The sequence below is a fragment of the Phaenicophaeus curvirostris genome, chromosome 6 (genome assembly GCF_032191515.1).
Source record: "Phaenicophaeus curvirostris isolate KB17595 chromosome 6, BPBGC_Pcur_1.0, whole genome shotgun sequence".
NCBI lineage: Eukaryota > Metazoa > Chordata > Aves > Cuculiformes > Cuculidae > Phaenicophaeus > Phaenicophaeus curvirostris.
The window spans coordinates 14,428,216-14,453,924 of NC_091397.1; the positions used below are offsets into that span (position 1 = coordinate 14,428,216).

A 25,709-nucleotide genomic window follows, 5' to 3' on the forward strand; every position below is an offset into this window, starting at 1 on the left:
ACCTCCTTCTCATAGTCAACTCTCTGACAGCAGTTTCCAGCCCTTTCGGTGTGCCACAAGCTGTAATATATGTGTGATCAATCAAACCATTAAAAATTTCATTTATGTTGAAACTGAAAGATCAGTAGGATCCCGCTCCTTAAGTATCTCAGAATTGTAAGAGTTCTGGCATTAAACAAGCTAACTCAACAAGTAAGATAGGAGATTATAGGAAACTCCAAATTCATCTCACTCTTTAACAGTATTGTTCGGGGCAGGGGGGGAATATCACAGTTTTTATATGGCTCTGGAAAAGGCATTTGAAAATATTTCTCTCAAAACACAGAAAACAAACATAAGATGATTGAACACAAAACAGATCTCCTTTTAAGGAAATACACATGCTAATGCTCATTCAGACACCAGTTATCACACACACAAAGGTTCTGAGACCCCTCTGTGTGTTTTTATGAGTGCCAAAACAAAACAACAGAAAAACACCTTTACTAAAGTACAGTCTCTACTAATTATCCATTTGTGATCAGTTTGGACTCCAGCAACATCAGAGTCTTTTTGGTTTTTTCAGTCCTGCTAAGCAGATTGTTTTACAGTGTTATCAGTCTGTCTATGTTGCGGACGGCTGTGGTAACACTGGCCTTTGCAGTTTCTTGGTGGTGCTCTGTTGCATGCGAGTTATTGATTGTTTGTATCTAGTGTTCCAGGGCATGCACCTTTTTTAGTAAAATATTGTTTACATCCTCCTCCTGAGTGATTTGTCTCACACTGATGCCATGCCAGTAATTCCAAAGGGATCATTTTAAGTGGGATGCAACAATCTGAAAGCCGTATACCTGTTAGAATTTCTTTATCCAACCTCTGTTAGACAAGTGTTACTTTACAACATAAAATAGAGTTATCTACTCTACTAGTTATCCATTCAACTTTGTTAAAAGATGTAAGTAGTTTAGGATTTGGGTTTGTTTTACATGAACTTTAGAACCTATATAGTTCCCTTCTGATAAATATTCCAATGCAGGGAACCCTAAATGTGGACTTTGACAGGGTCTCCATGTAATTCCACCCCTAATTGATTCCCAAAAGGGAAGAAGCAATAACTCAGCATTCATAGTGGCAAAAAATAAAGAGAAAATTATTGCCCCTTTCCTACAACAGCAACACAGGGACTTGACAGAGAAACAAAAGGAGGTTTCAAGTGCACGATAAGGAAAGATCATCCCATTCCTCTCTTAGAGCATGCCAGCGTTCGCCTTCCATTTTGCCAAGATCTTAAGGCCAACGCTGATCACTAATACTTCTAGGGACTAAAAGACCCTTACATGTCTAAGAAGCAGGACCAACACACATAAAAATGATATAATTTTGCTCTACTTCTATCCTACCAGGTTTGGGGCAAGGAATTCTCCATGGAGTAGCAGACTCCAAGCCCCCTGTCTCATTTGCCTTGTAAAACTCAGGAAACAAATACACAACCCTAGTCTGCAAGAACTCTCTCAAGACAAAAACAAAGCGTGCTGTACATTTGATAGCAAAATGGAGTACCACCGCTTCATCAACAGAATAGTCATTTCACAGATATTATAAAATTTGAAGTCCTTCACACATTTCTGAAGTCCAGTATTTACATGGCAGCTTTGCATCAACCGCAAAAGAAGCATGTTTAGAATCATAGTTTTATATTACTCCCATAGAAAATAAGTGACTAAAACACTAGTTTCAGAATACAAAACCATAAAATGATTATATCGCAAATTCTGCCCGCTATAGGCACATTATGGTAGACAATGATAATACTCATGAGGCTCCAGCCTGCCCCAACCTCAGATTATATCAGCAAGCGACTTCAGCACATGCATGAGTGGCTTTGAAAGGAGACACTGTGATGTGAGCCTGCCGATTAAATAAGAAAATTCAAGCCCTTAAAAGGGATTATACTGTTGAGATAAATGAGCACAGGTGTCACCAGTTTATCTGAAATTAGCATCAGAATTTGGGACTCACAAAAAATTAGTACATTTAAAAGTCTGTAAGTAAATTAATTTAGTGAAGGAACATGATCTGCTAAAGAACTTCATTACTGAGAGGTTAAATTTCTCGAGTGAAAGATTAGTGCTAGACAAAACACACAAAGATATTCCTGCCAAGGGATCAGTGTACCTACAGAGGCCAGGGCTAACCCTGAAGCTTTTTCACTCTCAGCACACTGGCAATTCCGTTCCAGCTTCGGTTTTGCTAGGAAATGAACAATCTCTGCACAACAGCATCAAGTAACAGGCTAAAGCAACATTAAAAAGCGAAACTCCACTTCTTTGTGATAGAAAAAAATACTTTCTGGCAATATTGTTAATCAACACAAAACTCCTATTTTAGACACTTAAATGCTAAGGCATACAGATGCGATTTGGTTGTTTCCTTAAAAACAGCATTATCTGAAATTCCCTGGGATAAAGTCCTTTAAATTAAAAACCTCAAGCCTACAGAGTAATTTGTTTTCTTCAAAGGGAACAGGGAAATAACCTAGACAAATCTTTCACATATTGGAATGCTATAAGCGAGGTTTTAAAGATTGAGTTCCTGCATCTTAATTTCACAGTGCCATCCCAGCAAGTTACTTAAAATGAATAACAAGCATATATCTGAAGACAGCAGGCTCCCTCCAGCTTCTGAAAATAACACACACTTGTAATGGTCTCACTGATACATTAAGTTACACTCCTTACAGGGAGATTTTGATTCCTCTCTTTATAGATGTCTTCTTTATGAACTGAGAAGCATAACAAGAAAATGAGAAAACTCTGTTTGAAAACAGGAGATGCCCATGACTCTGATTAGCAGCTGTTAAAAATGTTACACATACCTGGGCTTTCCTGTATAAGAAGATCTCATTCAAAACTGGAAATTATTAAATTATTTTTAAAAGTTTTAATTTCAGATAATCAATCATGTAAAATTATGACAGCTGTATAAAGAGTTAATTTGCACTATTAGGCATCAATTCTTTAAGCAAAGTTATAATAAAAATACATATTTCTTAGTTTGGATCAGTTTCTTCATATGACATTTAAACATTGTTCATCTCACTTTCTAGTACACTTACATTTCAAGGTGATGCATCTATTTTGTAAATACTCACCCATGTCAACTTTCTATCGAAACATTTAATAAGCAACAGGTAATATGTAAAGAGAGAGGGAAGGCGAGAAAGGGAGGGGACAGAAACACTATATGGGCTTCGAATCTCCACAACAGAACTTGTGGTTTCTGCACCACTTCACTGTGTTTTGCATGTATCCTACAGTTCTCAATATTCTGCTGTGTATAAATAAACAGAAGTTCCAAACCATTCTCCATGATTTTAAGTGTGTGTGTGTGAGTATATATGTGAAAATAGGAATATGTGGGAATTGTCATCATTACTAGAGGGCTTAGTGAAATAAAAAAATAAATATTTTAAGAACAAGCATATTATAACATAGCTGAGCATATCAGCAAACAGTGAGTTTACCTTATGCAAAAGGACATTTTTTCAGATAGCAACAGAAGGAACAGATGAGCAGAAAATAGTCAAGAGGACTATAAAGGATCACTTGAAATGGGAAGTGTTGCTATTGGTAGGATTTCAAGCGTAACAAATCTTCTGAAAATATATTCATTTCACAACCAGGAGATTTAACTATTCAGAACAAGGAAGAAACAAGAACAGTCATCTAGAAAGCAGACAATTCTTCAGTAGTCTATAAGGATTTTTATGCATCACTCAGCACAAGGTACAAAGTCCAACTGAACCAGAAAATAAGCAGTGTTTGAGAATAACAAAAAAATTTCTTCTAAGCATTAAAATCTGTAATGAAAGTATAAAGAATATTGAAGCGGCGATACAATAAAATTGGAACTAATTACTAATAGTCTAACCTAATCTTATCAAAATGAAAGAGCAGCCTCACAAGGAAAATGTCTCTCAATATATATATCTTTGTTAGCAGATACAGCTGAAAGGATAAATACAAACCAAACAATATTAACACTTGCTTTTATTTAATTCTTCCACTCCCTAATGACAAAGCTATAACAGAAGAAAGAACTGAGATGGTAAATGCCAAGTCAAGACTTCCATTTTGTCAAATCTAAAAGCCTTCTACTGCCTTTCCATCTGCTTAGTTGGAGTTTCAGTGCCCATCACAAACAACTTCCAGTTAAAAAACAATAGCAGGATTAAAGCTGATAGTGGGCTCTGACCATTCATCCACCAATTAATTACAGCTACTTCCAAGGAGAAACACGTGCTGGCTGTACCTTGTCCCTGATACAGCTGCTGCTGCAGAACACACCTAATGAATGTAGGACATGGAACGCAACTGAGAGAACACCATCAGGCTGGGAATACTCCGCTAAAAAGCCCATTTTGCGTATAATACTCCATGTCACTTGCAGTGGAGGTACTTATCAGATGGTTTCCTGTCACGTTGAGACACAAGAAACTGTAGAACACCAAAAGGTTATTACATGTGTATAAAACATTTACTGAACCTCTGAGACATCAGTGAAGTCACAAGCAGTGGCCACCAGTAGGTAACAGCAAGCAATAATGGGGAGATGACAAAATAATATCACCTTCTGTCTATTTACTTTCCTATCGAGACTTGTAAAGTAGCATCAAAGTAGAGACGTTATTGCAATATCAGAAATGACTGGGGAGGACTTCACAGTGATGATAGAAACTATACTTAAAATGCACAAGATTCCAAAACTCAGAATCTGAGCTGGATAAGGGGCATTTTAAAAAATACTGACACCATAACATTTTGTAGGTTTTAACTTGAGTTCCTCATTACATACCAAATCAAGATACGCAAGCATGTAAAGAAATTAAATCTTTTCTTTTTTTTTTTTAATTAGCCCAAAACTGTGGAGTAAAAAGTGAAAGAAAAAGTATTTTCTTAATCAGTGTTCTGAATAGGCTTTACATAAAATACATAAAAATTATGATCTAGAATGTTACTTGTTGACTATTCTAAGTTAAATTTTCTGAATACTAATCTTTTGTGAAATACAACCTTTGAAAAGGTTCTTCTGTTCATTAGAAATTAAAGGGAATCGAAACAATAACACCACAAATGCACCAACACTTCACTGCAGTCTCAAATTGCAGTATTACTTCCTCTTAAATATCTGTCTTGTGAAAAAGTGCAATAAAAGGTAGGGAGAATGGGTGGAATGTTAGAAATTTCCCCCCTAATATATTGTTTAAGGCACCACCAGATTTCATGTGCCATCCACTTTCACCATGTGACTAGTCCTCAGCTTCAGTTTCACCTCAGAATTTTACATACCTTTCAAGAATGTAATTTATGCAACTACTAAAGCTGCCTATGTAATAAACAAGTACAGTATATCCTGTATATCTTTTCTAGAAGAAAACACTTCCTTTTACCCAGTAGTAACGTATTTCCTGATATAAATCCAGTTTTCTTCTCAGTATGCTAACAATTCTCTCCAGTACACAAAGCCGCAAAAATCTAACTGGTAACAGAAGTTTCACATTTCCAGTTTCTTTTCCCCTTCACACACTGCTATTAGGCAAGGAAAACCTAGACTATGAAGTACAGCTGATGGTTTCACTGCATTCCCACGAAACAGTATTTACAGGCCATATAATATCCAAATCACCGCCAATATTCTATGCAAGAATTTAAAAAATATAGACACTGTAAGGCTGAGCTACAGCTCCCTCAGAGATTAGGAGGCCAGGACTGAAGTAAACTAATAACTCAGTTTTGGAATGCCTATGCTGCTTCCGTAGCTGACTGACAAAGTTGACCCCTCACTCTTCCCATTAAGGCCAAAAGCAAATCTCAGTCTTAAGGGCACGTGATTTTACTGCATAGGCACTATAATCATATTTCACATTGAAAGTCAAACCTGATTTGCATGGCCTTATAAAACTTACCAGTATGTGATAATCATCTTTCAGAATTACTTTTTTCATTAAGAAAAAAATTAAGCAAATACAAAATAATTTGTATTTTTCAAGAAAACCGTTGCAGTGTGCTCACAGACCTTCAACACAGCCTAGGTCCAGTAAAATTAGTGTCAAATACCTAAGGATGTCTGCTACTCACGCACCAGCAGATCTCTGTAGGACTTTAGCATGTGCCATTCTGCCTGGGAAATACAAGAGCACACTCCAAAACAATCCCACAGACAAACTTACTTTCCTGTACCAGAAGCAATCCACATCTAACACAGAGGTTCATAAATAAACAATGTAATTTTATTTATATTTTTAACACTAGTATCATCTTTCCTTTAAAAAGGAGTTCACAACGAAAGGCAATTCTATTTCTTGTGTCCATCACTTACATGTTCACAGGTATTCTTAAGTTCTGTCAGGCTCTTCATTTACTACAGCACAGTGCAGAGGTTCCCATAGGCAGTCTCAGCAGCCACTGCTGTCGAGAGATGTTGGCTTCACCAGCTGTGGGACATGTCACACTCACACCACTAAAACACCTGAAGACAATAGTGTAATGCATTTTTGGGAAGGAGGCAAAATTCAGTAAAGGCTTATTTTCCATTTCTCTTTTAACCTTACAGACTAATCAAGTGGTTTGCCTTTTTGAAATTCAGTCTTATATTGACTATCTTAGCAAACTGTATACATAGTAAATAGTAGTCAGAAAACAATGCTGGCACTAACAGACCCAGGTCTAGGACAACTCTCCATGGGACAACTCTCCACAGGGAGACACAAACCGTAATGCTATCCCTTCCCACATAGAGCTGTCCCTGTCTGTCCCTTTCTGACAGACTCTTAGTCTGAAAGACAAGAGGAAGACAGAAGAGCAGCTGGTCAGCTGCCTTTTAAATGCTTTCACAGAGAAAATATTTGACTTAAGGAAAAAAAATAAAAACCTGTCCTTTGCTAAAACCCACAAGAGGGTTGAAAAGGTGAGAAAGAATTTCCATAGCTCAAGGTTGTAACTGCTACCAAAGCAACTATAAACTAAGCTCTAAGGAGAGACATTGCTGAATTTCACTCAGAAAGAAAACATCAAGTTCAATGTATCATTCAATACTAAAATCATCTTCCACAAGAGATCAAAGTTACTGATCTTATCTTATATACATTTTTACTAACTACTCTAACAAGCACACCACATGCTGCTCACCTCACAAGTCCCTTCTCAGTATACATCCTTCACACCCTAACTGTAAGCACAGAAGGAGCAGCTTCCAGCCAGGAGTGGTGAGCATGAAAAACTCATGTGAGCCATGAACTAAGGCCCAAAACCCAGAAGGATCTCTCATTTCTGACTGCAAACATGAAGGTCGTTTTCCACCTCATTTTTTTTTTTCTAAATTTCCTTTGAGAACAAACAGTAAAACTCAAGAAGACCTATTGTACTACGTACAGAAGCGTAAAGAAATTAGGAAAATAAGTCTTCGGCTGTTATCAGCTCCATTTCATTTGTATGTTCCTGGCAGAAATTTATGTCCCAATGGCTACTACATTCAGAACCTATGATTTTCTTTACAGGAAGGTTTGTGGGGCTTTTATATATATATATATACACACACATGCACACACACAAAAAACCTCCCCACAACTAAACCCAAATCCCTTCCATAAATCTTAGAGCATTTATTTTACTTCAAAGAAAGCAGTTTTATGACAAAAACTAGACTAACTTTTTACTTGACCTAAACAGGCAGAAAGCCTCTCTATTTCTCTTCTTACAGTCCTCAGAAAAGTGACACAGCCTGAAGGAACTCCCAAAATTTGGATTTTACTTAAGGAGCTGCCTTGATACATCACCTTGGAAAATAAAAGAGATAAATTTGCTTAAATGTAGTTCCACTGAGTTCAATTAAGCTTATTTACATCAGATTAGTATTTAAACCTAAGTGAGTTTTAGGGCTAAGAGAAGGGTATTTAAGCAAGCAATTTAGGAACACTGAAACTCCTACTATGGTCTGTTGTACCAATGAATAAAACAGTATTTCCCTACCCATTCCCCACGTGTTTCAAGGGCTTTTAATCCTCTCACAATTACTTGTTGACATGGAGATTGATTTGCTTGAAAGATGCCTCTTTTTATTTTTAATGGTAGCTTGCAGCATCAAGATACTGTATTTAAAATATTAAAATATTTTATAACAGGGAAATAAAAGAATTTCCATTAGGAGGAAGAAGACTTATACTACCTTAAAAGTAAATTCTGTTCACAAGAGTCAAGCATGGTATTTGCAAGATTATTTAACATCCACATCACCAGCAGTTTTCTTTGTAAATCACATCAATCTTTTTTGTTTAATTCCATCTTTCTGGTAAAGAGAGAGCTGAGAACATTTCTTTACTGCTGTTCGAGCTTGAAAAGCCAGTAAGTCACCCATTATTGATATACTGTATTAACAAGCACAGGCAGGAATACATAGAGAATATTTTTACCACAACAACGTTCATTTGCAAGAAATTTCGGATTCTCCATCGTTTACTGGGTCAACGTACCACTACGTCAATGATAATGATCCTTTTTAATCAAAGGAATGAAGCTAATGGGAATGATTAATAGTAACTACCCATGTAGCTATTTATTGAAGATACACACACTTGTGCCTGGGGCTAGCTATATGTTATCATAGGGTAACTGTGACCTTTTCCTTCCATCTGTTTTAAGCTCCATTAAGAAAATACACTAAACACAAGATTATTTACGGGATAAAAAAATGCTATCAAGACCCAGTCCTGGATAATAACTTCAGCCTGTTAGGCTGAGAGAAGGATCCAATGAAAATGTGGTGGGTGAACAAAGAAAGTCTCGGACAGCAAGACAGAGGTAATGCCATTTCACAATTACACAAAACCACTTTCTTGAACCAAGTCTTAGTTTGGAATTCTCCAAACAATAAGTAAGTATTGTCAAACTCTACTTGAAACACACTGCAGAGATCTTTCCTGAGATCAAAGAGACTTCTGGGACAAATTATTTTCCAGATGACAAATAGATATTACCAACTCTATAGAGACATCAACAATAAAACTTCATCAGCACATACCTTCCCTACTATTTTCTCACAAAGTACCTGAGTTACTTAAGGAAAGAGAACTGCACCCAGCAGCAGGAAGCTAGGACTACTTATAAATCAGATGCAATATCCCCTCGCAGGAAGTGCTTTGCTGAACAGACAACTGAATGCTAAGTATCTTGCAAGAGCAAGCTCCATGTTCTCAATTATTTTAAGATGTGTTGTTCTCAAACAAGCCCTGTTAAGCAGGCTTATCATAGGACTTAACTGCAAGACAAGAACAACCTCAGATGCTTTAACATCACTGCAAATGTAAGTGCCTTACAAACAGCAATGGACTCGAGTGTAGAGTTTATGTGCGCTGGTAAGCTGAAGCTTCAAAATACTTGTTTATATACTGCTGCATGTGAAGTCAGCTCTCTTTGCCTTAACCATTTTGCCTGACGACTGCCTGCTTTTGTGTCGGGTTCAACAGAAGGACAGCGTAGGAGTGGGCACCGCTCTCTCTTGCTTGGGTGGACTCCGGACCCAGAGCTGGCTGTGGCTGGGTGGAGGTGATGCAGCGGCGCATTCAACTCAGCAAGTCGCACGCTAAAGTGTCACCACTATGGACGCCATGGATCTGAGTTTTTGACTTCTGTGACAAATGCTTAAGTCACAGGGTGGAATGTGAAGTCAGACTGTGTTTATCTATTTGCCTTAAACATTTTGTCTGAGGACTACCCACATGTGGCACCAGCTTGTCTGTGGTGCCACGGTTCAGCGGGGGCAGTGCAGGAGCAGGCCCCGCTCTCCCTCGCTGGGGTGAAGTCGGGCCCCAGAGCTGGCTTCGGTGCAGGGAGGGGATGCAGCCGTCACTGCTGCCCCCGCTGCCCCCCACCTGCTGGCTTCCAGAGCCTGCCAGAAACATGGAGATGAAAGAACTCGGAAGGGAGGAGTCGGGGTCTCACCTCCATCCTCGCTCTCACTCACACTCTTCGATCGGATTAGCCCGGACCACGCGGCCTGGACCACGCGTTCCTGAGGTCATCTGCTGCATTCAATGTGGTCCCAATTACCTCGTGGCGTGCGTGTTGGGTCGGATCCTAGGGACTTGGGTTGTTTTCGGGAATTCATTTCAGTAACTTTGGGGGGTTGCAACCCCCAGTGTCTTTGTTGTGTGCCCCAGTATCTTGGTGTGTTTGTGTTTGCTGGAGCCAGAAATAAGTACTGTTTTGATATTCACCGTGGGAGTGACCTTATTGGCCTCTGGATCGCCACACAGACAAACAAATCCACTTCCCCCCCACCAGTCAGGGCCAGACACGAGCGTGTGGCTCGTGGGTCCGGGTTGTGACACTGCACCTCTGCCAAAGGGGTTCTATCAGGAGTTACCTCTCCCCCACCACTGCCTTACTTGATACATTACCTTTAACAGCTTATTTCTGGTATATCTGCACCAAAACTATTTTGCCCTGATGAAAAACAAGATTAAAAATCTCCTAAGAACTGACATTGGTCCAAGCAGGTCAGCATATTCTCTTGAGATCTAGGTGCTCCAACTCATTTTTGTCACATAAATGAGACAAGTCAGCTACAGCAACATTTGGCAGTGTGCTGACTTAACATGTGACATTCCCTACAGGTTTGATTAGCATAGCACGATTATACTGAAGGAACTGCTTGTGAAGATGACAGCATGGCCAGCACTCTTCATTATTTCAGCAACTTTCTGCAAAACAGTTTTTAAGAGAAGCAGCAGGCAATAGGGCTGGCAAGTCTTTCTGACCTACAGAGCCACAAACTGACACCTATGTATGGACAGGAGCCGCAGAGGAACAAAACCAGATGAGATGAAAACTTCCCCCTTGGCCTCACCACTCCCCAGCACGAGAGCGCTGGGCTGCACATAAAATCCAAATTCAACAGTATAGCAGCCTCTTCGTCCTGCTAGCCCTCACATCGCCACCTGGTTTGCCAGGTGGCCCTAGCCAGGACAGACCAGTCCCACCAGCCGCCTCTGGGCTCAGCAGTTGTACATTCCCATTCCCTCAACAGAAGGAAGAACCCTTTTTCAGCAAGAGAGTCTGCCTTTCAATTAAGCAACACTAAATCAGATTAGAAACAAAAACCAAGGAGATTCCTCATTTACATTAGGAAAGAAATGCAAAAATAGAGAGGATTTACATACAGCTGGACACATTGAAGTATGGGCAAAGCATCAATTACAGAGATAGTAATTACCAAGAAATTTCCTTCATGAATTGCAAATCTTAATACTGCTACTAACTAAATCTCTTTCCAGCTTTTTATTTAGAAGCAAGCAGTGTATATGCATTCCACAATTCTTTAAAAAGAAAAACCTACACAGGCTCAGAACCTAAATAACAACTCACGCACTGCAGTGCAGTGCACTGTAAATCCAAACTGTAATCTAGGGCATTAATTCATCATAAAGCATGTATTTCCAGAAGTCATGAAGAAAATTATAGATATGAAAAAATATGTTCAATGCACCTTAAAAGTCCAAAGATGCAGGGAGGAAGCACACAAATCTTACCAGAATGTGGATAACTGTCACACAGATCTGAGAATGAGGATTATTTGACTTGCTTGACTGTAACACGTGTAGAAGAGGTAAGAAATTAGGAATGTACAGTAAATGCTGAAATGCAAACATGACGTGATCTAAAACAGAGTTTTGAAATCAACATTGCAAACTATGATGCCAGCCTGAAGTCATCACGGAGACCTTGCTCAAGAATACACTGTATGTGTTGTGTACTTCCTATCACTGAAAAAGCTCAACAAAATAGAAGGGATCAAATAAGAGGTGATGAGATCAGAGACAGGAATGTCTGTATGTTGTGGGTAGAAAAAAAAGTTGAGCTGAGAAGCAAAGGCAGGAGGAAAGTAAGTCAGACTATGACAGAGATGTACAAAGTAAAAGGAAGAGAGGAGAAGGGAGAGAAAAATCAGATAATCTTGCTACAGCTACAGGGGTGGAGGAGGGCAACCGTCAAAAAGAAATGTATTTATCTTTCAGCTCAAAGCTAGTTTTAATATTACACTAGCAATGAGACAAAAGAGAAAATAACATTTTACATTAAAAATGCTATTTTCCACAACATTTGTTAAATATAAAATCTTAAGTACAAATATTTCCTTTAAGAATACATGAAAAATAAGTTGGGGAGAGGGGGGAAGAGCTTGGTTCCTAACACTCGTCTGTACTTCCAATAAAGCCAGGAGGTCTTGCCTTCACTTCTAGAGATCCTGAAGCTTACAAGTGTCCCAAGTACAAATGCTGCACTGGGTTTACATCACACAGTCATCCAGCAAACCATTAACAGAAAAGGTCCTCAGCAAACATTGGCCACCAAGAACAGAAGGGAATGGAGACATCAGTGGTGTGCCCAGGACCATACTTCGTTTGATTAACCACTGTGTACAAGCTAGGATTAATAAACAAATTTTTCTAGAATTGCAAATACATTGATATCCATGTGAATGCATTTTGAGATCGTGCACACAAAATCAGAGACAGAACTACTGATGACTCCCTTAAAATCTCTTCCTTATCTACCAACTTCACTGCTGCTGAACTGCAAATCTATATTAAAAATTAAAGCATGCAGCAAGGAGAAAAAGAAAGGGAAAAAAAATGCCATACAACCAGATCCATGAAAATATGAGAGCAGTTGTTCAATTTAAGTTCAAGTTCTCATATAGCAACATAAAGCTTCAGTGTTTGTATTACATAAGCTGTGATTCAAATACTTGTTATAAAAATAACTCTTTTCTGCAATACTTTTAAAGAAATGTGACTTAAGGTCAAAAGCTTACTTTTCACAAAGCATTCAATTCCAGTTAAATTTAACTTGGCAATGTCCTTTTCAGTTAAATATCCATTTTGCCAAGGGGAAACAAGTTCCTAGATGCAGAATTTACATCACTGTTTATATATGGAATTTTAAACATTTGGGGTTTTTTTGCTTTAGCTTTCAAAGGCACTATTGGTTTGTTTTTCTCCACAAAACAACCAGTTAGATCTCTCCTATTGCATATCACTTTTATCACAGACAGGATGCCCCCAGGACCACCTCAGTTACAGGAATCCTTCTCCTACCTAACCCCTTGAAAAAGTATCCACACCCCTCCATAAAATTACAATTCCAACTTCTTTCCATGTCTGACACAGAGAGGATAACTATATATTGTCAATGCAGTATACTAGCCACTTATCATCCCAAACGAACTACCCTAAGAGATGGATGACATTTAGCTGCAGGAAGCATGATTTGAAAGCTTAAAATACAATTGCATTTCCAAACTCTTCACACTCTTTCCACCCCCACTGACTGACTGAATAAAATGTATATGGATTTCTGCCAGGTAGGCACAGTCACAAAAAAAGGCTTCAAGAACAAAGCACCACTGAGAGCAGTGTATTCATAGGAAGCATCAGGTGGGACTGGCACATAGCTTATAGTGGAGGCACATGCAAAAGATCTTGCCCCTCACTCATGAAGCTTGATTTTTATCTTGATGTTTATTTTAACATCTGGACTTCAAATCTACTGCATATGACCACATAGCTAGAAATATCAAAATACAAATCAGAAGACATCTCCTCTATCTCCAATTCAGAATCCCTTTTCAGGCACTGTTCACTCCTAATGCAAATAAATCTATTGTTGATTATTATTCAATAACCAAAATACTAGAATTTTAAACCACATTTATGAACTCTCAAGATGTTAATTACATGCCCTGCTTTAACAGGGATAGTGAATAGGTGCCTGGTTTCAGCTGGGATGGAGTTAATTTTCTTCCTATTAGTTGATACAGTGTTGCAGTTTGGATCTGAACAATGTTGATAACACGCTGATGTTCTAATTGTTGCTAGTGAGTGCTTAACTAAGTCAAGGACTTTTCTGCTTCTCACACCACCCCATCAGCTAGGAGATAAGGGGTACACACCTAGGGAAAAACAACCAAAAACTGACCAAAGGCATAGCCCATAGCATACGATGTCATGCTGAACAAAAAGCCTGGAAGGAGTTGGCCGGGGGCAGCATCTGCTGCTTGAGAACAGGCTGAGTATCAGTCAGTGGTGCTGAGAATCTGCATTGCACAGTACTTGGTTTTTATAATATTTTATCATTATAATTGTTGTTGCTCCTTTTTTTTTCCCTTCCTTTTCTGCCCTACTGAACTGTCTTTATCTCAATCCACCTTTTTTTTTTTTTTCCAGTTCTCTCCCCTATCCCATTGGGGGTGGGGAGTGAGCAAATGGCTCTACTGCCTGCTGAGTTAAACCACAACAGCAGGGCAGAGAATTTCAAACTCAAGTAACATCAGTCTCAAAGAGACTTTACAGAGTTTGGGGATCCAATATATTTGAGATCCTACCAATAGCTGTTGAAACTGTATTAACAACAGTAAATAAAATTCTTTCTAATAAGATCCAAAACTGTTTTTTTCTTAAGTACAAACTCAGGACACACTGACTGGATAGGCAAATGTTCTGCAATGACTGTACCTACCATTATGAATATTATCTCTATTCATTTCAGCTATATTGTTTCATAAATTTAATTAATAAAACCAAAACTAATCCTTTTGAAGTCCTCCAAACCAAAAAGAAAACAAAACAAACAAGCATTAGAACAGATTATAAAGATCCTGATTCCTTACAGCCGTGATACCGTCTCCACAACATGCAGAAGACTGCAATTCTGTACTAAGCAAACCAACCAACTCTCTACAAACAAAACATTCTGTCATGATTGTCTCTGTGTTCTCAACCAGAACTTTTTTTCCCCTAACCTGTATTTCATACTGGTTATTTTAACAGAGTTCTTCGAGGAGGAGAAACTGTGGAGGGGGGCACCAAATTAGTAGAGACTAATTAGTAGTTTACATTCTGTACTACAAACTGTAGTCTCTACTAATTTGGTGCCCCCCTCCCCAGTTTACAGAATGTAAACTGTGTATATGATGGTATAACATACAGGCAACTTTTTTTCCAAGCTAGAAAAACAAATGAGATTTGAAGCTCCTAACATCAGCCTCGGAATCAAGAGCTCTAATTAATTTCAAATGCTGAGAGACTTTCTTCAAGGTCTTTGCATCACCTGCATCATTTTACACAATGGCACGAAGTGCTCCAGAGATGTAATTACTGCTTGTGAAGTTCACTGACCAGACCAAAAGTTTCTTTTAGCCAAAGAACAGAAGCATGTCCTGCCTTGCTCAGTACCAGTTACAAGCCTCAAACTCTGGATCTTCAGCTAATGCAATCTGCTCCTTCCTTAGGAAGGTCAGAAACAAAGGATAAAGAAACCATACTTAACATCATTTTTAGGTGTTAAATGGAAATATTTATAAACACTAAATAAAATCCCAACTTCAAGCACAGAAGCATAACTACATCCGTTCACATACACAATCTCACATATACTCTTAATTCCTAAATTACCCTCTCCTCAGAGAGTTTGCACTGAAGCAAGAAAGTGTAGGATAGTATTTCAAAACATCTTTGCTGGTCAAGTACAGCTTCTTTCTCACACAGTATTACTTTCAATATCTGAAATCAGTGCATTCTTTCCAGGAACAAAGATGGTAATATGTTTCCTTATCAGCTGGAAGCCTTCAGTAAGATGTCATAACACAAATAACAACATCGCAACAAAAAAGTACCATTTCTCAGAATACTAACATGCAGGGATAAACAACATGCCAGAAACAATTTTAAGCGCACCAATAATCTGCTAGTTTTCCTCCAAATCTAGAAAAGGACCCCTGTACCACCAGTCTCACGTCTTCATTTAGTGACAATGCATCTTATGACGTTTCGGGTAGCCTGGCTTTACAAAACCTGGAGGAACTACCACTTCCTTGGTATCTTCTGTAACAGTTTTGTCTTCTTACAATTCAAGTTTTGCATTCAGGAATAACTCATCATTTCCCACTCTTAATGAAACATCAATACAGCAAAGCAAAGAAGCTTTTAAGATTTCAACACAGTCTCATATTGGTTTCCATACTGATGAAAGTGAATCTTTTCATTTCCCATCTGATATCTTCTGGATCTTAGCCACAGGTGTAGAAAAATCATTTTGCAGACAAAGAAACAAGCAAGCAAAGAAAACAAGCCTGCAATACATTATTTTTTTAAATAAAGCTGGGTGGTTTTTCTTTTAAAAATAAAATTATGAATGAGTAGATGAAGGCTGACTCTTCTTGCAAAGAGAGAAGAATATCACACAAATACCAGTGCAGATGCTCTCCCCTTCTAAGAATCACAGCAGAGAAGAGTGTGGGAAATAGCACAAGAGGTAGATGATAATTCACTTTTAATCTTAGAACTAGCTCTACTCTATAAACTTGTCTCAGCAATCCAGTATTACAGTTTTCTGGAACATTTTTACACCAAAAATAGTAACAAAGTGCCACTCACAGTGACAAACCCATCACTTTCAGATGTATTTACCATCATAAGGTATAGGTCAAGAGCATAACTTCTGCAGTGCGAACTGCATCTGTAATGGCATAGCAAAGGAGTTTCAGTAAAATGGTCACAACACTAGTCTGGCTTAACATAAATAAAATTATTTTGCAAAGAAATAGAGAAGTAAATAACACCAGAAAATGGAAAATATACATTCTTACTGATCCGAGAAACTTGCCTTAGCCAAATTATAGTTGGTCTAATAAACCCTTAGGAGTCTTCAGGCTCAAAATGTCACAACAGTGATGAGGAAGAAGCGAAAAAAGCAAACAAACAAGCAAAAACGACAAAAAAAAATATTTTATGCAAATTCTCCAATCGGCTTTCACTAGTAGTGTCTCATTAATCCAAGTCATAGCTCCCCGGTCAGCTTCCGTAATACCTAAGGACTAGTCTTTGGGAAAATGCTAATGCTTCTGCTGCTGCTAAGTTCCTTCTCTAACCATTTTAGGCTAATGAGCACTTGAAATTTAAGCTAGTTGTCCTAGAAGAAGCTCAAGAGCTGCCGATGCTCCAGCTGAACTGGTAGGGGGATGGGTTATGATGACAGATGGGGTCTACACAATACGTGCCAAAGTACTTTAATTAGGCTGAGCTCAATAAAACTATCTCTGAATTTTAGTCAGCCTCTGCAAAAAGGTTTAACTTGGGAAACATGAAAATCCCTACAATAGGAATTATGGAATATCTGCTTTTTAAGTTTGATTGCAAAGAGACAAAAGTGTTACAGAACATACGGAGGAAGCGGCTACTATTCCAGTGAAGGCACCACCTAAGCACACTTCTGGGAGTATTCTGTCTAAATTATTAAATTAAAAAATTCTATTGACATTTACTAGCTGTTCACATACATTTCAGAGATGTATGGCACTTCTGTTAACTACACTGCAGGATGAGGTAAAGAACACCACTACATTGATCAACAAACAATTTTTAAAAGTTCTAGTTACCAAAGTTCAAAGGAAAAGTAAAGCAGAAAAGTAACCCAAATTCATTTCTACATCGAAATAGAGAAAGGTTACACGTTGTTTATGTTTTCAGTATGTAAAATGTATTTCATATTCTTGCATTATCCAAAAAAAGATATTTAGGCTACACCTGATCTGCAGCTGTCTGGCAGGACAGGGACAGCTATCAGGTAGCGGTAGTTTCTGCTCACAAATTCCCCTATCAACCTCAGGCTACATCACAGAGAGCAGCAAGAAAAAAAGCATTGACAGTGTCAATAAGTCACTAGGTGTGCACAGCAAACAGCATCTCACGCATTTTAGGAAATGGTGTCCCATCATATGGGGGTGCCAGACTTGCACTGCTTTTGTACCAAGTCATCTGACCTTGAGCAAGGCCTGAAGACGCAGTAAACATACCCTGAAAGACTGAAAAACCTTCAGTAAGCACATAAAACAGATATAACCACACAATGGAGTGGTTTTCATTCCTTTTAAATACATTATTCTTATTACATGTAAAAATATAAGGATAAAAAACTACCTCAAAACACAGCAGCCCTTCCATTTTCAAAGCCTTATCATTTCAACTCTAGTCATTCTGCTTTAAGTACCAACTGACCCAGCCAAGACCGCTGATCTTGCATAACTTGCTTCCAAAGAAAATCTTAATCAGATGGTAATGCACTAATAAAATTGGTTAGAAGTAAGTTAAAAAATAATTAGTGTTAGCATGTGTGCATCTGAAAGCTTCTACAGCTAAATAAGAACACCAACCTCACCAAGGGTGTCAATTTAGTGATTAAACGTGAACAATGTGGAAGTGAGGTTTTAGGAAGGCTTTGTACAACGACGGACGGTGCCTCTTTCAGAAGCAGGGCATGGCACAGAATCAACAGGTGAAGCTGAGGGCAGAAAAAAAAAAGAATGCTGTGAAGTACGCATCTGCAGAAGCACGCTGTACGGGACTATGTTCAGTGATGTAGGCCACAGCAGGCTCTATTTTTAATTTTTTGATGCACAAGATCACAGTGGTACCTTGATACTTAACCTCTGACAAGTGCTTAGGTAGGTAATGCGAACAACAGTACCTAAGAGCATATAGATCAGCTCTGTGCAGCAATTCTGCCTAAATGAACCAAAAATATATCTTTGAAAGACACTTTTCTATAAATGAAACAGACATTTTGGGTTTGTTTTTTTGGTTTTTTAAGAAGGGCTATTTTTTTTAAGATCTAGGTGATTCAGGTGTTAGCAGGAGTATCTGTGTTCAACATATTAGATCTTTAATTTGCTTCTGAAGTGCTTATACCTTGACTTTTGTAAATGTAGGTAAGTTTCTCCACAACATGCAACCCATTCTGCCCCAGCTCTTGAAAACACCAGCATCTCCTTTCATCAAAATTTCATTAGGTATAGAATCGTAGAAAAGTTAGGGTTGGACAGGACATTAAAGATCATCTAGTTCCAAACCCCTTGCCACAGCCAGGGACATCCCATTAGGTCAGGTTACCCAAGGCCCCATCCAACCTGGCCTGGAACACCTTCAGGGACGGGGCAGCCACAGCTTCCCTGGACAACCTGTGCCAGTGCCTCAACACCCTCATGGTGAAGAAATTCTTCCTAATGTCTAGTCTAAATCTGCCCTTCTCCAGTTTATACCCGTTCCCCTTCATCCTGTGACCACAAGCCTTTATGAATAGTCCCTCTCCAGCTTTCTTGCAGGCCCCTTTCAGGTACTGGAAGGTCGATATAAGGTCTCCTTGGAGCCTTCTCTTCTCCAGGCTGAACAAGCCAAATTCTCTCAGCCTGTCCTCAAAGGGAAGGTGCTCCAGTCCTCGGATCATCTTTGTAGCCTTCCTCTTGATCTGTTCCAACAGCTCCATATCCTTCTTACGTTGAGGACTCCAGAACTGGACACAGCACTCCAGATGAGGTCTCACAAGAGAGGAATAGAGGGGCAGAATCACTTCCCTTGACCTGTTGACCCTCTGGATGCAATCCCGTCCTTCCCGTGTGGCAACTACATCACTCAGCTTGATGTCATCTGCAAACTTGCTGAGGGTGCACTGCATCTCGCTGTCAATATCATTGATAAAGACATTAAACAGCACCAGTCCCTGTATGGATCCCTGAAGGACACCACTTGTCATGGACCTCCATCTGGACAGCGAGCCATTGACCACTACTCTCTGAATACGACAACCCAACCAGTTTCTTACCCACCAAACCGTCCAACCATCAAATCCAGATCTCTCCAACTTAGAAAGAAGGATGTTGTGGGGGATCATGTCAAAGGCTTTACAGAAGTCTAGACAGATCACTTCCGTTGGTTTACCTGTGTCTACTGCTGCGGTTACCCCATCATAGAAAGCCACTAAGCTGGTCATACAGGATTTGCCCGTGGTGAAGCCTTGCTGGCTGCCATTAGTCACCTCCATGTCCTCCACCATGTGCTTTAGCATAGCTTCTAGGAGGACCTGTTCCATGATCTTCCCAGGCACAGAGGTGAGGCTGACCAGTCGGTAGTTCCCAGGATTGTCTTTTCTACCCTTTTCAAAAATGGGTACAATGTTCTTCCAGTCACCAGGGACTTCTCCTGATTGCCACGACTTTTCTAATATCATGGAGAGTGGCTCAGCAACCACATCTGCCAATTCCCTCAGGACTCTGGGATGCATCCCATCAGGTCCCATAGACTTATAAATGTTCAGGTTTCCCAGGTGGTCACAAACCTGATCCTCCTCTACTGTGGGAGGGGGTTTACACCCCTGGTCACCATCTTGCTGTCCCATGACCCAGGAGGGGTGAGGAGAGTGGTTATCAGTGAAGACTGAGGCGAAAATGTTGTTGAGTACCTCAGCCTTCTCCTCGGCTGTTGATATGAGGTCACCATTTTCAACCATCAGTGTGGGTAGGTTCTCTTTAACCTTCCTCTTCTGATTGACGTACCTGTAGAAGTCCTTCTTGTAGTCTTTACTTCCCTTGCCAAGTTCAGCTCCAGCTGTGCCTTGGCCTTCCTGACCTCATTCCTACACAACCAGGCAGTGTCCCTGTACACTTCCCAGGTTCCCTGTCCCTGCTTGCACTGCCTGTGCAGTTCCCCCTTCTTCTTGAGTTTGACCAGCAGGTCTCGTCTCAGCCATGCTGGTCTCTTCTCCTTCCTGCCTGATTTCCTACATATGGGGACTAGGTGCTCTTCTGCTTTACGGAAAGCATCCTTAAATATTTGCCAGCTCTGTTCTGCTCCCCTGTCCCCAAGGACCATGTCCCAGGGGGTCCTACTGAGTAATTCCCTGAAGAGCTGGAAGTCTACTTTCCTGAAATTTAGGGTCCTGACTATAGTCCTCACCCATCCCATATCCCTCTGGACCTTGAGCTCCACCAATGCATGATCACTGCAGCCCAGGCTGCCTCCAATCACAATATCACTGATGAGTTTGCTTATACTGGTGACCACCAGGTCCAATATTGCATCCCCTCAGGTGGGGGTCTCCATCAGCTGGTCTAAGAAGTTATTCTCAATGCACTCCAGGAGTCTCCTGGATTGCCTACAGCTTGCTGTGCTACTTTTCCAGCATATGAGGTAGACATTTAAAACTTTCCTATACTTCACTAGAATGTCATAATTCTTATAAAACCCAGTAGACAGAGATACACAAACACCAACTAATCTGATCTCGGAAACTTCCAAATGCTAAATTCAATACAAGGGAGAAAAAACATGTAAATGAACAAATAAATGGCTTCTTAAGAAGCAGTCCATTCTTAGGAGCCTGTGCATTATGCAGCAAAAAAATTAACATGATGGGATCATCATGAAAAAGGCTGAAGGGTTTTATCAGTGACACGCAGCTGCACAGGATGACTTTATTTGAGCAAGCAATCAGAAATGACCTGATGGCATAAGCAGGAGTTTACAAAGAGAGAAAAACAAAAAATCTGATTGGTGGGGGCAAAGAAGGGAGAAGACAGCAGGAAGGATGAGACAGGGGAGAGGCTCATTATTAAGAACCATCTTTCTTTCCAGTAGCCTAGGAACTCTCCATCTAGTCTCTATTTCAAGAACAGCCTTTTGAAGAATTTCAAATTTACAGGGTATCAGCCTTGCCTAGTGCCATTGTATTTGTGGTAAAACATCCTCTTTGCCCTCTCCCTAGAGCTCCACACTTAAAAGGCTTACTGCAGAAATGATGCTTCAAACAGAGAAATCACAGTTGAGCACAACAGCACCCACTGCTTTTTCACAAATCAAACCAACCGTGGGTCTGACTGTGTTACCTGCTGACATAAAGTGGAGTCTCAACTACTGTCAGCCCAGCTAGCTAGGATTCACACAGTACATACACCAAGATGCCTGCACAGACAAAAGTTCATATGCAAATAAGATAAGAGAATCTCATACATTAAGGCTTCTACCATTTTTACCTATTGCTATTATTAACACTGCTGTAAAAAATTTCTTGATGGGAAACAGAGCTAGGAATCTGCAGGTCTTGAATCCACCGCCGTAATTTTCTTAAAGTAAGCTTTTAAACGTGAAGCGCTGTCAAATGTTGGCTCCCCTGTAGCAATAAATTACCAAAAACAGATGGCAACCTCTGCACATTACAATTATCTTCTTGCTCTTTCTCAAAAAAAAAAAAAAAAAAAAAAAAGAGAGAAGTGAAAATCTGTTAGGTGTTCTTCACTACCATAAGCCTGTACAAACCCAAGCAAAAAAGCGGGGAAAAAAAAGCCTTTTGGCCTTCCGGTGACTGCACAATATTCAGAGAGGCAATTTTGCACATGTGCGGATTTTTATAGACATCTACTATCTTCTTAAAAATTGTGGGAGTGGGGGGGAATACATTCACCATTATCATTCTCCAGAATAAGTCCTTAGAAAAATTCCTCCTAACTGAATCTCTTTCACAATTCCCTTCTCTTTCAGATACCACTTCAGATACTACCAATAAACAGCTGTGAAATACTACAGAAATGTAGATTTTCTGACAAGGTACCAGTAACATAAAAGTAAAACATTGCTACAAAACCCATTCCTACTAAAGCAGAATTCCTCCATCCATTCTTTGCAAAACTGTTACTGGATTCGATATCGTACTTGAAGCACAGGCAAAAATTCAAAGGCACAATCTCAAATGCGGATGTGACAAGTATTTCTTTATGAAGTATATATAGCTGGCAAACGTCAAACAGTTCCACTAGTACTAAAACTTCCAATTAAAACGCTTCAAGTTCTGACATCCCTCCCTCTTTTTCTTTCTCTCTTATGCTGGCAGAAGCAGGGCCTCACAACAACAAAACACCACTCATCTCTCTTATACACTCAAACAACCACAGCTGATTTAAAGGTTCTGAAAGTTCTTGTTTTATTCAAGCAGCTTTATACACTCCAAAAATAAAGTGTTTCGTGGATTTACATGAATATGAGCATGAAACCAACTTCTACGCGAAACATTTTAATTCAGACACGGCATGGCATGGCTTGTCACAAGCCTTCCGAGTACCACTGACATGGTAAATGCTTGCTAAGGACACAAATTATCGCTTTGAGAGCCTGCCATGGGTTCTGCACTGGATGGAGGACTCTCATCTGAAGAACAGCAAGTACATAAACCTGATGTGTCAAAAAAGTTTGCTTTCAGTGTATGCATCTTTGTCATCACAGTTTAAAAAAAAAGAACATCTGGCAACAATAAAATGTCAGAGACTGTTGAAAACACTTTATGATTTGCAGGAATACTAAGGAATCAACAACCAGCATTTTCTCTTCACAACACAGATAATCAGACTATTGTGACCTCATCGCAAAACCCACCATTGTAAAATGATAGATATATCACTGGAGTTCTCTATTGTCAAGGTTATTTTGCCATCCCAGTGTCTCAACCGTAAACATCTGTATGCCATACAATTTCAAACAATCTAACAAGAGAAACGTCACAGCTGGTCTAACAGGAAATAAAATTTCAGAAACACAATATCATCTTATTACATTCAGTAATCAGTCTGTCATCTTTGACAGGAGGACCTTCAGTGAATGTGACTCCAGGGTCAACACACCTGCAACAAAGCACAACTCAGAACCTGTTTTACCCAAAGTATCTCCAGTTAGGTTTTGTGTACAGGTATTTATTGTCCATCGGCCTCCTCAGTGAAAGCTTATTTCTTAGACTTTATCCATAAAGAGGGGAAGGACTAGAGTAAGACACAAAAAGCAAGCCCAAACTTGTTTGCTCTCTTTCAGAATTAAAGACAGCTCGGCCATTTGAAAATGTAGCATCACACCAACAAAACCGAAAAATAAGTAATACAAAAGGTGTTTTCTGTGTTCTCACAAGAGGTTACAACTCCAGGCTTGAAACACACCAGAGTCCGTAGAAGAGAAACAGAACACACGTGTACCTTGATCCCACAAATGAAACAATCAGCCAACAGAAGATGTTTTGCAAATAACTGGCAAGATGCAGGAAGTGACCTGCATTAGATGTGTATGTTAAAAGCACACACACACTTACTACTTCCACCTATGCCCTTCTTCCCATCCAGAAGAAAAAACAAAACACATCAAAAACAAGGCACAACTCCAGCACATCTCTGACCAAAAACTTTACTGCAGCCTGTGCTGGGATAGATGGAGAAATCCGTACCATCAGAGCGCACTGCACGACGCTCTGCTGGGCAACACTGGTGTTAGAAGAATTAATCATTCATAGATCAACAATTGGTTCTTTCAGCTCCCTGGCTTTCTCAGACAAGACCATTACGGGTTTTTTTCTACCTACCGTCCAATTTTTGAGCTTCATGTAACAACGGCATCTGAAAAAACTCACACTTCCAGAACGTACCTCATTAAAATAACCTTCACTAGAGAGTGCTTCTATGCGCCTGCTAACTTTGCCAGTGTCAAGAAATCATAGAATCATAGAATAACCGGGTTGGAAGAGACCCACCGGATCATCGAGTCCAACCATTCCTATCAAAATGACTTCACTTCAAACCCCATTATAAAATCACAGCCGAGGGAGGCAAATCGAACCGCAGCACAGACCCCCTTCCTGGCTCCCTACCAAAGGCAGCTCCCGTGAGCTAATCCACGAGGTTGCTGCCCTATTACCAAGCAAAGTTTTAGGGCTAAACGCTTCAGCTAACCAAGAAGTAAGCCGCGTGTGTACATGAAACCACATCTTTAAAATTAATCCGGGCTGCGGATCGCCGAGCCGGCCGGGCGCTCGGGCACCGCCGGAGCGACGGGAATACGGTTTGTTTTTTTTCCAATATCGCCGCAGAGCAAGAGAGGGAAAGGCGGCGCTCAGGGTTTCACCGAGCGGTGCCTCATCGCGGCGGCGGGAGGGGAGGGAGAAGTCACCGTGGGAGAAGGTCGCGCCGGGAGGGCTCTCCCGGCTCGGCCCTCGCCCCGCGGCAGCCTGGGGGAAGGGCCCGGGGCAGCGGGGCCGAGGCCGCGCTCACCGTCGACGTTCTCGCGGTCGCTGATGTGCTGCAGGTTGCAGCCCGTGTCCTCGCGGCTCAGCTCGGCCTCGGGGCGGTAGGACTCCAGCCGGGAGTGGGCATTCCTGCGCAGCTTGGGGCTGGAGGAGACGCAGCAGGAGGCGGTGTTCCCCATCTCCCCGGCGCGGCGCGGCGGGTCGGGGGCGGCGGAGCGGGCGCCCTGCGGCTGCGCTCGCCGGCGGGTCCCCCCCGGCGGCTCATCGGCGGAGGCGGCCCCGCAGCGCGGCCGGCGGCGGCTCGGCCCGGCTGAGCCCTCCTCCGCGGGCGGGCGGGCGGCTCGGCCCCATCGCCGCGCTCCTCCCCCGCCGCGGCCGCGCCGCAGCCCCCGCGGCCCCGGCAGCCGCAGCGGCCGCCGCCCCGCGCCGCCCCGCCAACCGGTTCCGGTTCAAGCGGGCGGCGACGCCTCCCGCCGGGCCGGCCCCGCGGAGCGAGAGCGGAGCCGCAGCGGAGCGAGAGCGGGGGGCGGCGAGGGGCGCCCCGGCTGCCGCGGGCCCGGGGAGGCCCCGGGGGAGGCTCCGCCGCACCCAAAGCCTGGGGGGAGGCCCCGGGAGCGGCTCCGCTGCACAACATCCCCGGGGGAGGCCCCCGGGTTCATCTCCACCGCACCCCATCCCCGGGGGAGACCCTCAGGTTCATTTCTGCTGTACAGCATCCTGGTGGGGAGACCCTGAGATCATCTCCGCTGCACCCCAGCCCCGTGGGGAGACGCCAAGATCATCTCCACTGCACCC

The 25,709-nt window shown here is 41.1% G+C and overlaps 1 protein-coding gene across 1 annotated transcript in view; it reads right to left on the reverse strand.

Moving 5' to 3' along the window:
- The window catches only part of CCNY (cyclin Y), a 129,524-nt gene extending 104,209 nt beyond the window's left edge, over nucleotides 1-25,315 (reverse strand). Inside the window, exon 1 of the mRNA XM_069859345.1 lies at nucleotides 24,940-25,315. Coding sequence (XP_069715446.1) covers nucleotides 24,940-25,093 — 154 coding nt within the window. The 5' untranslated portion in view covers nucleotides 25,094-25,315. The remainder of the gene's footprint in view (nucleotides 1-24,939) is intronic.
- Nucleotides 25,316-25,709: the final 394 nt, after the last annotated feature.